The sequence below is a fragment of the Stegastes partitus genome, unplaced genomic scaffold, assembly GCF_000690725.1.
Source record: "Stegastes partitus isolate 25-593 unplaced genomic scaffold, Stegastes_partitus-1.0.2 Scaffold1545, whole genome shotgun sequence".
Lineage (NCBI taxonomy): Eukaryota > Metazoa > Chordata > Actinopteri > Pomacentridae > Stegastes > Stegastes partitus.
In genome coordinates this window covers 43,700-58,115 of record NW_007579276.1, presented here as the reverse complement: position 1 = coordinate 58,115, position 14,416 = coordinate 43,700, and the positions used below count along the sequence as shown (strand labels likewise).

The 14,416-nt window shown below is 46.3% G+C and overlaps 1 protein-coding gene across 1 annotated transcript in view; it reads left to right on the top strand.

The window, feature by feature from the left end:
- Window positions 1-10,667, top strand: part of dmd (dystrophin) — a 123,849-nt gene extending 113,182 nt beyond the window's left edge. Inside the window, exons 57-64 of the mRNA XM_008300463.1 lie at window positions 230-268; window positions 2,296-2,361; window positions 4,409-4,474; window positions 6,251-6,409; window positions 7,374-7,617; window positions 8,532-8,646; window positions 8,926-9,015; window positions 10,175-10,667. Coding sequence (XP_008298685.1) covers window positions 230-268; window positions 2,296-2,361; window positions 4,409-4,474; window positions 6,251-6,409; window positions 7,374-7,617; window positions 8,532-8,646; window positions 8,926-9,015; window positions 10,175-10,293 — 898 coding nt within the window. The 3' untranslated portion in view covers window positions 10,294-10,667. The remainder of the gene's footprint in view (window positions 1-229; window positions 269-2,295; window positions 2,362-4,408; window positions 4,475-6,250; window positions 6,410-7,373; window positions 7,618-8,531; window positions 8,647-8,925; window positions 9,016-10,174) is intronic.
- Window positions 10,668-14,416: the final 3,749 nt, after the last annotated feature.

Sequence of the window (14,416 nt, the reverse complement as noted above, 5' to 3'; positions counted from 1 at the left end):
TTGAATTTTGTAATTGTTTTAGTGAGCGAGGCTGACAGATCACAGGTGATGGTTTGTTGTTTGTTTTCTGCCTGCGTGCCAATGGACAGTATTAATCATGTTATCACGCTGTTGCTTGTGCCAGTCTGGGACCATGTGACCTCTCCCTCATCAGCTCTCACTGCTTTACATGCTTCAGTCCTCCCACTTCCTGTGTCTTCATCTCATGTTTTTTTTTTTTGTCTTGCAGTCCTGTCACTCTGATCAACTTCTGGCCCGTAGACCATGCGTGAGTACCTGGCCAAAACACACAGACACACACTCACACTGTACCTTCAGCTCCTGACCTCTCTCTCTCTCTCACAAACACACACTGTCTGTGTTTATCGGAGCTCCGCCCATTTCACATCATCGTTCTGTCTGCAGCTGTGGTGGATTTACATCGGACACTTTCTGGCTCGTGCTTTACTCAACATCAGGAAGAGTTGCTCCTCTGATCTGGACATTCAACTTGCCTTTTAAAGAAAAACTATCCTGGCCAGTGATGAAAAATGTCATGTAAAGTGAAGACCTATTTATGAACCTTATTTGTAATGTGTCGTGTGACTTGAATATATTTAGCTTTTCAATGCACCCAGCTGAACGCACTCCTATGAAGAGAAGATACGATAAAATAGAACTTTATTAATCCTGAAAGAAAGTCTTTCGCCAGATGTTGTTCACAGAGCAAAGCTGCAGGACTGCTGTGGTGTCAGTTTTTCAAGCACAAGGTGTAGCGCTGCTGTGCTGCTGATACCTGCTCTGTCTCCTCTTCATCTCTTAAAGACACTTTGACCACCAGTATGACATTAGAGTACACACTCAGTCTAACCGGGTTGGACTGGTGTGTCGACCAATGCCCGGTAAATAAGTCACTGGTGCACATGTAAATTGTTAGGAATAAATGCATTTGACTGATGTTATGTTGTTACACTGGGGTTACAGTTAAATGCTGTTGACAGAGGAAAATGGCCAAACCGAACTTTATTCAGTCGTGCTAGTTTTGGTTGGAGTTGGGTTTACTGATGACACTGGACAGGCTGTTGCACACTTTAGCAACGTAAGATCCTCAGCATGCAGTGGACATAAACTAAAACAATAAAGGTATCTACAATAGCTCGATGTTGAGCCTTGGTCCCTCTGCAACAGCAGAGCCACAGCATGGAGGATGCAGTAGCCCTTGAAATACTTACAACTGAACAATCTCAGCTCTGTCTGTTGCTCATTTTGTGCAGCAAGTGCTCATGGGAAGTATGCATGCCTGGTGTCACTACCGTGGAAAACATCATTCCTGTAACCAATAGGGGCCTAAACCCTGAATTAGCATGTGTATCAGGCCTAAAAGAAAACAGAGCTGAGAAACGGCTCGTATCTAATGGGAGGTGTGGCAGTGTGTTTCAGCACATTGAACCTGAACCGCTCAGAGGAGACCAGAGTGCTGTGTGGCACATGTGATGATAAAAGACAAACGCTGAGCTGACGCTGTCTGTTGTGTGTTTACTTCATTGTGAAAACTCATCTGTTTGGGCTCATAACATGAAAACACTTCCAAATGTCAGGGTAAAGGAAGTTTTCAGGATTTTCAGATTCAAATCTAATCTTTCAAGGACTACGGCACTGCATGAGAACTGGTTAGAGTTCTCAAAGACCCCGTTTACACGCAGCAACAACGGTGATAATTCAACGGGCCTTTGGTTTACACGTAGACGAAGCTACGAGTCACCGAAAACCATCATATCTGAAAACCGGCTAAAGTGGAGATTTGGAAAAACTCTGTGTTTACGTCTGCATGTAGACAGGAGGAGCCGGAGTCGTCACAGTGTGCGACTAAAGCATCATCAGCGCCACATGTGTGACCATGTTTACAGTTTGGATGCTGGTAAAGCGGTGCTGGCTTTTACGTTTGTGCAAACACTCCACTTCTCTGTCAGTCCAAACCGCTAGCCGTTAGCGTAACTTCAGCCACTGTGAATGCAGCTAATGCTCTGATTTGTGGATTGTGCTTTGCTTCTTGTTCAGTGTTTTGCAGGCCGTGTCTCTGCTGGAGAGACGTGTCTGTCAGCTGGAGCAGGTTGTTAAAGTTAGTCTGACTTAAGAAAGATGTTACAGAGCTCTAAACTTACAGCATCAGCTTTAACTAAACAGTAAGAGATAACACTGCCGATTATCTAAAAATGCCAAAAATCGGCCTCAGTCGGTCGGGCCGGTGATCTGATCGGTCGATTTCTAATGTGTGTGTATTAATGATGTCTGTTTTTCTCTGTTTCCTCCTCACAGGCCCGGCTCGTCACCTCAGCTCTCACACGATGACACACACACTCGGATCGAGCACTACGCCAACCGGTAATGCACTGTCTGCATTCAGCACAGGCTCTGAGCAGCGTGTGCTCACGCTTTGGGAGCAGATGCAATGACGCAGCCTTCCCCATGCTTTTCTTTTTTTTGCATTCCCTGTCGCTGTCCTCAGGTCTGTGAGCAGATAGTGGCTCTTCTAGAGAGCTCCCCCTACGACACACCACAACCATTTTGATTGATTTGAAATGATGAATTAGGAGGAAATGCTGAAGCACTGCACCACTGTGCTCATAGTATCTCATAAGGATCGGTTCTGGGATCATTCGGTCAACATTTCCTCAATATTTCACTCAATAGATCTAAAAGTCAGTCCAGAAAAATAGTCATCAAAGAGTAAAATTGATTATATTATTAATAAAGAAAGAACTCTAAACACCAGATCCTCTATGTATGAGCTATCTGCTGTCCACAAGCCAGTGAGAGATCCCTGCAGCACCAACAGGTGACCCACGATTACACTTTAATACAGTCGATGTGAAAAATGTTCGTTGCCACAAGAGCAACAAGTCGGTTTAGAGCAGAAACACATCATCTGTTGAAACATTCAGTAAAAGTTCATCACATCTGGGCAAAGAAATGTGTGACTGCTGAGCTCGTAGTTCATCCCTCGTGTTGTCGGCTGCCAGTCCAAACAGGAAGTTGATAATAATAGACCAACACAGGCTAATGGCTAAAAGGAAGGATTTCCAGCCATTTGTTTAACTGTGACTGTGTTCATAAATTCCCTCTGAAATTCAGAATATCAGTTTCACTTTCAGAGAAGTTGCTTGTATGTGCGTCTGAGCTCTCCAAAACGTCATCGATAGCTCGAGGAGAGAAAAGCCGTCAGAAGTGTTGTGGTGCCACATGGAGTCAATCACAGCTAATTCACCCAAACGCTGCAGTGTTCCTTCATTTTGCACTGATGCTAACGACTCCGACAAACCCGCCACTGAGGGACAACAAGTGTCAAATCAATAAAACAATAAGTCAGTCAAGCAGTCCATCAATTGGTCCTTTATTCAGTCAGTCAGGCGCAGTGGGTTTTCCTCGCTGGAGCCAGCCTGAGGTCGGAGCCACAGGCCCAGTGTTTGACCCCGAACAGAACGTGTTTGACACTGTTGCCTTGGGCTGACACAGAAGAACCCACCAACACTCGCTGAGTCACACCGGCCCAGTTCTCAAAGCCTCTGCATCTAGATCCACCAGATTCCAGATATAATCCAGAAGGCGGTAGAGTGAAGGAGGAACATAATCAAGCCATGAGTGAGCTCATAGTTCCCAGGTTATCTAGATGTCAGTCAGCTGGAGTCTATCTCCTTAAACGCTCACTGCCAACGATTTTGTTCTGATTGTTGTTTTTTAAGGTCTCATGAAGCCACAAAATCTTTTTACTTTCTGGGCAGAAACTTCATCCACCAGGAGCTGGATCTCGTGGAAACACTGACAGAGCAGTTTAAATCTTTTTGATCACAGCTGTTTAATCCTGACAGCTCTGTTGGAGAAGCCATGAAATGTGTTGACAGGCCGCGTCCCAATGGCCAGACACTGGTTCCTTCAGAGATAATAACAGGTTCTTCTGAGGTCTAATGGATATTCGCCTTCACGTCAACACAGTGACGATGACCGGCTTCGGTTGTAGTGCTCAAAACACGAGCAGCATGAAAACATGAACCTGTTTCTGTTCACAAAGGACGGCTGGTCGCTCTCAGATCTAACAACAAACAGTTTTCTAACACTTACAGCGACTTTCTACTGACCATTCAGTCTTTATAAAGAAACGTACTCACTCTGAAGTTACTGCAAACTCAATGTGAAAACAATCTAACAAAGTTGTGTTGACATCTTCTTTTAAATCATTCCTGCCTTAAGGTCACGTCATGCTTTCTGCATGTTCATAAGGGTACCATGACATGAGCCTAGCCATTAGCCACGGCTCCACATGTGTACAGCCCAGAATTTGCGGTACCAGGGTTCTGTTTAAGGTGGATTTCCCTCTCACCTCCTGATTGCTTTGCTTCTGGGACTGACTGCTGTGTTTCTTCCCCCTTCGCAGGTTAGCAGAAATGGAGAATCGTAATGGCTCTTATCTGAATGACAGTATCTCACCCAATGAGAGCATGTGAGAACCGCTTTTTGTTTGTTTTGCCAAACCCTCCTCACCCACTGATTGGATCACTGTGTGTGAACTGGCTCTGTCGTCTTTGTTTCCATTGGCTGGCTGTGATTTATGTCGGTGACTGTGCTGAGTATTCTGGATTCAAGCTCACGTTATGATTTTATTCTTGTTGTTTGCATCATCATAACCACAGATATGATGTGATCAGATGATTCTATCAGCCCATCTCAAATGTCATTCTGATGTTGTCCCTAGATTTTCTCTGGATGAATGTAATCTAGATTATTTATCACATTTATGATCAAAGTAGGAACATATTCATTGAAGCATACATGTTTAAACTGACAGTCTTGCATTAGCTTTTGTCTTTCCAGAACAGATCTTTTGCATGGTGCAGAGACAGGAACACAAAACCCAAACTTGCAGAACCACGTAGTCAAAATTAAATTTGTAGAAATCAGAATGAATGTCTCAGCCTGCCTAAACATGACTCTGCTCCACTTCTCTATGTAAGAACTCCCATATGAACTATTAGGAGAGGCTGCTAGCTTTTGATTTCCAGAACCTCTAGATGGCACATTTAAGTTCCCACACTCATAAGTCCAGTTTACTGGCACTTGTCCAGTCGGCCCAGTCACTTTATGTCATCGCCTGCAGCTTCTGGCATTAAATGCAACTCTTGACACTATTGAAAGTTAAAATAATAACAAAGAAAAAGGCCTCATATGTGTTTGTTGGAGTTTGAATTAGTTTAACGGAGTCATTTAGTGATTGAAGGGGTGCTTTGGTTAGTCGCTATCAAACACTTATAAAGTAGAGGGGCTCCTAAAAAACAGATTCAGAGAAGATGGTTCCAGACTTCAGCATCAGAGGCTGAGATGCTTTTGGTTCCTAACATGAATTAAATCACTAAATACTACATTTCTCATAATGCAAACAGTGGTACTTTCATTAGACCTTCTTAATTAATGCCCATATAGTTCAAACTCTTTCAATTTGTGACACAAGCTTCCTGTTATAATGATGATTTAGTCCTATGACATCATCAGGGTTATTTTAGGTCATTTTGACTCCACTGTTTACTTACTCCTTCAACTGAACTACGTCTAAATATGTGGACTTCCTAACAAACGATCAGTCAAGTTGCTGCCCAGTCAGTTTTACTCATCCTGTCACCAAGTGTTTTATTGCTTCAATTAAATTAGAGGTTTTTCATTCACATCAGCCCAAAATGCAGCCATCACTGTCTTACTGGAGGAAACCTGAATTAATGTACGCAGCAAACTGTCTGCAGATACGTTAAGGTGTCAAAAATGTATTTATGCATCTTATGTTTGAGTGTGTTTGCAGTCTCTGTTTAGCGTTTAGCTGTTTAGAGTTGAGCGTTAGCCACAAAGATAAATCTATAAATAATACACATCTACAGCTTGCAAAGTGCAGCGTGTTTGATAGAGCAGCTACTGCAGCAGCATCTAGACACCTCATCAGAGCTGCCAGCGTTCCAAACAGAGTCCAGGACAAATGTTTTGAGGACGACAGCTCCACCCTCTCTGTCCCGCTGTGCTGTAGACTCCTGTTCTGTGCTGCCGTCCTGCTCCACTGCTGGTTCCTCATTCACTTGCTGATTTTCTTTTTCTCCATTTTCCTGTGTGTGTGTGTGTGTGTTGTGTGTGTTGTGTGCATGTGTACATGCACCGGAACCTCTGTGACTATATGAATGTGTGTTTATGTGTGTGCCCATCACCGGTGGGCATGTTTGATATGTGTGTGTGTCTGCAGCGATGACGAGCACATGTTGATCCAGCACTACTGCCAGTCTCTGAACCAAGGCTCTCCTCTCAGCCAGCCCCGCAGTCCTGCCCAGATCCTCATCTCCATGGAAACGGAGGAGAAGGGCGAGCTGGAGAGGGTCCTGAACGACCTGGAGCAGGAGAACAGGTCAGAGACTCGACCCATTAATGTCTTCTCTGGGCTGCAGCATTTATTCCCTCAACTCCAAACTCAGCTGAACCTCCTGTTAAAGGGTCACGTTTGCTGAACAACAGGCGACAATAGTGACGGTTCTAGATGTATGGGTTCCAAAGCATGGGCCTCGTCTGGGTTTGTATTTGTTGAACTTAATGAAGTACAAAACACTAAAAATAAAGAAAGACACAAGCAGATAGGACCGCGTCACTATCCAGCATCTCATTTAGATCTTTGTTTTCTTTTTTTCTGTACATTAAGTACAATAGAACAAAATACAACAACCCGTCTGTGAGCCTGACAGCAGCTGAAGGTGTGACGTTAGCCAACAGGCGGGTTTCAGAATGCACTGGGAAATAAATCCTAAGAATTTCTCATCAAATACCATCACTATATGTTGTGGGAAGACCACATCCTGGATTTATCAGGCTCAGACCCAGGTTGAGAGCTGGGCGCATTGTGAAGGCTTTTTAGTTTTAATCAGTGACAGAGTAAAAGAACAAACAGGACACACATCAATAGTCTTTCCTCAGCAGCGTTTCAGGTGAACGATGACCTTTGTTAGGCCACGTTCTAAAGTTCCTACTCAGAAAAACAACCAGCTTTAAAATGTGCTGTGAAAGGACACTGTTCTCCCACAACGCAGAAACCAAGCTGCTCACTGCTGGACAATGATCCAAATGTGTTGTGAGCGGTGGTGAAGGAGCCCCAAGACGAGCTTGGAAAAAGATGCTCCACAGTTGAGTCACAGCTACCATCGTGATCATGTTAATGATCAGTGCTGCTGATCGATGCTTACCGCCTCCGTTTATCTACATCTCACACCGTGTTGCTACAAACACCCAGCTCCCCCAAGACAACAGTAAAACACAAGTAGAGCTTCTCTGCTAAGCACTGGGAGTCATGTATGTAACCTTCCCTGTGCTCCTCTCTGCAGGAAGCTACAAGCAGAGTACGACCGTCTGAAGAAGGCCCACGACAGAAAGGGTCTGTCCCCGCTGCCGTCGCCCCCAGAGATCCTCCCGGTGTCGCCGCAGAGTGCACGCGACGCCGAGCTCATCGCAGAGGCCAAGCTGCTCCGGCAGCATAAAGGTCGCCTGGAGGCCCGGATGCAGATCCTGGAAGACCACAACAAACAGCTGGAGTCCCAACTGCATCGGCTGAGACAGCTGCTGGAGCAGGTAGACCCACCAGTCACACTGGTTTGTTTAGAGCATAGTTCCAGATGTGTTCTTTCATAGTTTTGATGTCTTCAGTGTTAATATCTGATGTGGAAAATAATGACCATAAATACAGACCACTGATTGAGAAGGTGTGGCCTGACTTTGGACTGGTGCTGTCGATAGAAACCTAGCACCCAAATAGCTGACCTCCGTCAACTGTGCGGGTGAACTTTATTCTAAATACTGCGATACTGCAGCAGTTTGAAAAGGCAGCATGTTACATGTTCAGTCATATCTGATGTAGCTGCACTGCAGCACTGAAGACACAGGATCAGCATATGTCCCACCACCTCGGCCCGTGGACACATGGCTGCCTGTAGATACATCGTCTATATGAAGACTGTAACATGTATGAATCCGTGTTAAGTACACAAAGGCTCCAAACATCCACAGATAGACGTTATCGGAACACAACTGAATCAGAGTTTGTCAACTGGCCATATAATCAGTGAATCACCTTTACATGTTCAGAAGCCTTTAAGTGAGTCTGTGGCCCTGCTGGCCTCCTGGCTTTACAACATCCAGTCTGTAGAAGTTCCCACTAGTGATCATAGAGCTGAATCTCCACAGTGAGACACCAAGGACCAGGCCGGCTGCTCAGGCCCACACACACACACTCACCTTGAAAACGCTTCTGATTAAACAGCTGCCGACTTGTTGTGACTCTAGTCTGTCTGTCTGTCTGTCTGTCTGTCTGTCTGTCTCTGTGTGTGTGTCTGTGTGTGTGTGTGTGTCTGTCTGTCTGTTTGTCTCTGTGTGTGTGTGTGTGTCTCTGTGTTTGTGTGTGTGTGTGTGTGTCTGTGTGTGTGTGTGTGTGTCTCTGTGCGTGTGTGTGTGTGTCTCTGTGCGTGTGTGTGTGTGTGTGTGTGCAGACGGACTCCAAGGTGAACGGCACGGCGCTGTCCTCTCCCTCCACCTCCTCTCAGCGCTCCGACTCCTCCCTCCCTCTGCTCCGCGTGGCCGCCAGCCAGACGACTGACACGATGGGTAAAGACACACACACACACACACACACACACACACACACACACACACACACGTATGTTAAAGGAGTGTGTTGTAGTTTACTGTAGAACAACATCCAGCAGCGTGACGTCTGCAAGCTGTGAGGTCTCTGTTTACACTGTCCATGCTGTTCAGAGAGTGGCTGCCTTTAAAAAAAGAGATGAGTGTGTGTGTGTGTGTGTGTGTGTGTGTGTGTGTTATCAGCACAGCGTTATTTCAGCAGCCAGAAAGTGGACAACCTTCATGTCCTTCCTGTTCCAGGTGACGACGAGCTGTCCAGCCCCTCTCAAGACACGTCGGGCCTGGAGGAGGTGATGGAGCAGCTCAACAACTCGTTCCCTCACAGCCAGGGTACGCAGCCACTTCTCTCATCCACAGCAGCCACCGTTAGTTTGAAACAGGATGTAAGATCAGAGGAGGGTCTGAGAGACTTAGTCAGATGCTGTGCTGGTCTACACCTGTATATCTGACTGGACAGAGCTCATACTGCTCCTGTCATTAGTTCTGGTAACTCCTGCTTTGTTGAAGTGCCTCCATTTTCCCTCCAGTCAGACCTGATCACAGCTGTAAGCCTGACGCAGAGTGTTCATGTCCTTCAGAAGTCTTCTGTCCTCTCTATGACCAACACAAGGCTGATTGTACCTCTCTTTCTTCCTGTCTTCTCTTTTCTTCCTTTCCTCCTTTTCTCGGTGAGCCAGGCGGGAGAAGGGGACACCCATGAGAGGTCAGTGGCTCCACCTTCTCTCTCCCACCTTCCAGCCTCCCCTCTCTGCCCCTAACCACTGCTTACGCTACACGTCTACGTCACCACTTGGATGTCGGCTAGCTCAGACTTTGCTGAGGATTGCGGTCGATGATCCACTTTAATCACAGTGCTCGTCTCCCTGCATGTCAGTATCCCACCATCACGACTTTAGGTGCATCCTTCACTTGGCTCCGCCCATCACACCTGTGATTGGTTTAAAGAAATACAAACGAGCCAGCAGGAGGACAGCAGCCAGACCGTTCAGTACCACGGGATGTGTTAAACGAGACTGATTCAGCTCAGACGTTTAACTCACATGACTGATGAGCTGTTGACAGTTTAGTTCAGTGTCTTCAGGTCCAGACAGCGTGAAACACGACCAACACCAGCTGACCTGTTGGACACAGACTATGTTTAGGTCAGTGTGTTTCAGCTCATTGCCCGGCAGAGACGAGTCCAGTGTGACTTCTCACCCTTTTGCTTCCATCGTGTTTTTGTAGTTTAGTTATCAGAGGCGTTGTGGGATAAGAGCCTTAGTTAATGGAAGTGGAGGAAACACCTCGCTCAGCGTGTTTCCTTCTGGTTCTGATCAAATCAGAGCTTCGTCACCAGATATCTTCACTGGACATGTTGTACTGAACCATCCCCTGATGCGTCGTCTTGTTGCTAACGCAGACTGACACATGCTGGCATGGCGTCATCGTGCTAACCTGCACTCAGCGTTGGTTAGCGACTGTCTCATCACTCCCTCCTCTGTCTCTGCAGGTCCAAACATCGGCAGTTTGTTCCACATGGCCGACGACCTGGGCCGCGCCATGGAGTCACTGGTCAGCGTGATGACGGACGAGCAGAGCGCCGAACAGCACGAGGCCCTGCTTTTCTGATCCCGCCTTACCCCCAACCCGCCCCCAACCCTCCTCCGTCCCGCCCCGCCCCCCATCGCATGCTTTTCTAGTCAAAACAACTGGATTGGAAACAGTTTACAAAGAGAATATATATAATGTCTATTTTTGTGAAGGATTGCGGTTCCAGCAAATGACATGTAAGAAAACAAAAAAAACATTATAACTTGTAGATTTGAGTAGTTTCTTAAACGTCTTGGAGTTGTTTTGTTATTAACAGAGGCTGGTTTTTAAACTTCTATGCAATTGTATAAAAGGAGAGTGGGGTCGGGGGGCGATACAGATCCGTGTGTTCACTGTAGTTCTATATGCCGTCTCTTTGTAACTGGGATAACAGATAAAGCATTTCAGACGTTTGTATCCAAACAAGAATGATTTTAACTATAAGGGTGCTTTCTAAGAGGAGGAGGTCTTTCTGTAACAGCGTACACTACTGTCAAGGTAATGCAGGCATCCTGGATCTTTACAGTACGTTGTCTTTGAGACTCTGTGTGTGTGTGTGCGTGTGTGTGTGTGTGTGTGTGTTGCCTAACTCCGTATCACATTATCTTTTTTATTTACTCATCCATCCATCCATCCACTGGTCTTTCCCGGCGTTAACATCTTCATGGCAGGTTCTCTGCCTGTACTCCTGTCAGCACAGTGTACTGTGTGCACAGCTCTCTGGGCCTGATTCAGAACCCGGACAAGTCAGCAGTCAAACCCATTTACATCATCTGGATGCTTTTTTCCAGTAACATCATCAAACGTCATAATTAGTGGAGTTGAAACCAAAAACAGGAGGAAGCTGGTGAGACAGTGTTGTACCTCTATGAAGTCAGAGCAGATCAAACCCAGCGTTGGCCAACATGTCCTGAGCAGCTCGTGTGATCTAAACAGCTTCGTCCACGAGGCTCCCTTTCAATCCCATGCAGCCATTTTATAGCACAAGCCTTCTGGACCCTGATGCCGTTGCTGTTCCATCATCAGGGTGATTTTCTCAATCGAGGGAAGCTCCTCTGTCTCACACAACACGTAGTCTAGTGTTGTTGTGTAAGGACGAGGCTCCATGAGGCTCCCTGTGGACTGCTAGGAGGCTCCCCATGAGTCTGTCTGATGGACTCAGTCCTGACAGGATTTTACTACTGATGCTCTGTAGCAACGCACAAAAGTAGGCGACGAACAAATGTGATGCTTTGTAGCTGTTCCTGGTATTTTTAAAGAGAAGAAGGTTGAAAATCAGCTTTGCAGCAAAGAGGGAACGTGTTAGCCGTCTAAAATATACCACAATGTATGTTTGCAAAAAGTATGAATGTAAACTTTGTTTACAAAAAGAACTGACCGTGCAGCTTTAAAGGCCGACCTGCGGGCCGACCCGAGGGCCGACCCGAGGGCCGACCTGCGGGCTGACCTGCTGGCCGACCGTTGGGCTGACTTGCGGGCCGACCGGCGGGCCGGCCGTGGTTGAAGTCTGACCAGGTGGTGGCGCAGTCACAGCCAGCAGCGACGTCACACAGCCTGAGTCATTTCAGTGGGTAGAGCGCCACCATGTGGACTGTTTGAGCATAAACGACCAGCGTGTTCAGGCGCAGCTGTCACGCTGCATTCAGTACAGCATCCCTCTGCCGACCCGTCCTCTGGAGCGGTCCGGTCCGGCTGCACCGTGCCGCCTTGTGGCCTCGGTGGTAACAGCTGCTCTGGCTTGTTGGTGTTTCTTTAAACCAGTCGTCTTGGGTGGGGCCGAGCAAAGGGTGTAGCTCTGGTGTTGGTCAGGACTGTCGTGGTGGAACATTTGCACGAGCACTGAAAGCGAGTCGGTCTCCCTTCTCATTGTAGGAACCAGAACCGTGGAAGTACTGGAAGAGTTCTGTTTGGCAGGTTGCTGCTCTGAGGTTGTTGGAGGACAACTCCCACTGAAAAGAGCAGCACTTCACATCCAGTGAGTCAGACGAGATTAACTGTGATAAAAGACAAACTTGGGTGGTTCTGATCTCCAAGAGAAGTCCGTCTGATAGAACCTCACACAGGACTTAAGGCTCCTTGAATACGAGCAGTTTGTTGACAGCAGGCGATGGACCTGAGAGAGAAACACTGGAACACGGTTTGTGGTGGTGTCTGTTGTCGGGCTGCACAGGTGATGGAACGTCACCTCCACAACCAGACGGGTTCTGGACAAGCCGCTCATTTATTGTCTTTCTACATTGAGGGACAGAATCGTCTCATTTGAAGTCTTCCTTTGGGACAGATTTGTACATTAGGAATGTATCACAGCACTGAAAACAAGAAGTGATGGTGGTATCAATACTGACCATCATCATCCTGACTAGAACTGCTGCCTGGCCCGGTGCTGTCCACACCACAGCGCTCTGTGCTGAAGGCCGTCCACAGCAGAAGACCACCTCTGATCCCTTTGCTCCTCTTAGACCACATATGAAATGTCCAAAGGCTTCACACTCGCAGTGGAAAGTCATTCAGCTTCTTTAAAATGATCTTTTCACCGACAAAGTCACACGTCTCAGTCTGGACGAATGACTTCTTCCCAGTTGTTCAGTCACTCTGACAGAAGAAGTGAACATCACCCTGCTGTCTCTGGCAGGCTCTTGGTCGTTTTCTTCTAAAGAAAAGCAAAGAAGTTTGAATATTTTATACACAAACTGGTCGTGGATGATGAAAATGAGATTTATTTTTAGATTTATACATATGAACAGAATATTTGAATGAAGCTGCTTGTATTCTGCATCTGGCCTTAATGTGTAGAACACAGTCTGATTGTTGCACTGACACACATGGAGGTTTCTGTCACTGACGAGCTGTCTTGGTGTCCATCCAGGCCTGTTGAGAGAACACAGTACACTGTGCATCAGCTCATCGGTTGGTTTCTCCTGTCAGCAGCACTGCAACAGGAACAGTGTTGTTTCAGTTAGAGTCTGAGCACGGCTCGTGTCAGATCATGTGTGAGTATTTCTTCTGTGTGATTACGGTTTCAGCTCAGATTTACCTGTTTTAAGATGCCCGGTAACCGAAGCTCTACCTCGTCTGAATTCTCAAAGTTCAGAGGCAGTTTCTCTACTGTACTCGGTCCCGCACTCCTCTCAGATTGTGGATTATGAACTGATCCCTGCTGGCTGATTGATTCACGTCAGACGTTGTAACTGCTCTGAAGATGTTGACTGCACTGTAGGAGCCTCCAGACTGAATGTTCAGATGCATTTCTGAAGTCTGCCTGAGACTGAACATGAATCGAGTATAAAAACACGACTCTAACCAATCTGTGTGCACTACTGTAAACCTGGGACTTACTAGATCTTGTTTTCTGTGTGGAGAAAGTGTTTATTCTAGCAAAGTGTTCTGTTTTGTGTTTGGTTTAAAGCAGTTTGGTTTTGTGCTGTGTGAGCTGTTCTGATATTAGCATGTGTGGCTAAATGAAATCCATCCTTATTCAGTGTGGAACCACTCGGAGACGAGCGTCATGGCAACACACGCATCGGGCCTCAGAGGTTTGCAGCATGATCCGACAGGTTTTTGGTTCTGATCAGATACAGAATTTGATTTCTTTATCCTTTCTAACGTTTGTGTTTCATTCTCACATCATTTTTCGAGTAACGCGTCAATACTCCACAACATATCAGACTCCACCAAATATATGCCTTATTACTGTATTATAAAATGCTTTACTGTAAATCAATAAAGCACGCAGTTATGTTGATTTGACTCGACTCTGTCATTGGCTGCGTTTGGGTTTTGAATGGGGCTGCACAAATAGAAATAAAGCTGCTTTATCAGTAATACACACATTCTGTAGAGAGACTTTCATGTTGTGTATCATGGATGTCACGGTGAAGCTGAACACGTGTCCTGGTCAGCAGCAGCCTACAGCGAGTGCAATCAGTCAGTTTGTTGTTGTGAAGCACACACGTCTCCTCCATGAGTCCTGGGATGGACGGACAGCAGCCTCTGCTTCACCGCTGACTTTCATCGCCTGAACAAAATAAAGGATCCATGTTCATTCATTAAAGCCACCAGTAAAACCATTTTTAAAAGTCAAACTTGAAAAAATAATAAAAACTAGAGAAGCCCTCAGAGAGCCAGACCTCCTCCGAGCAGCTCATTTCCACCATGTGGTGAT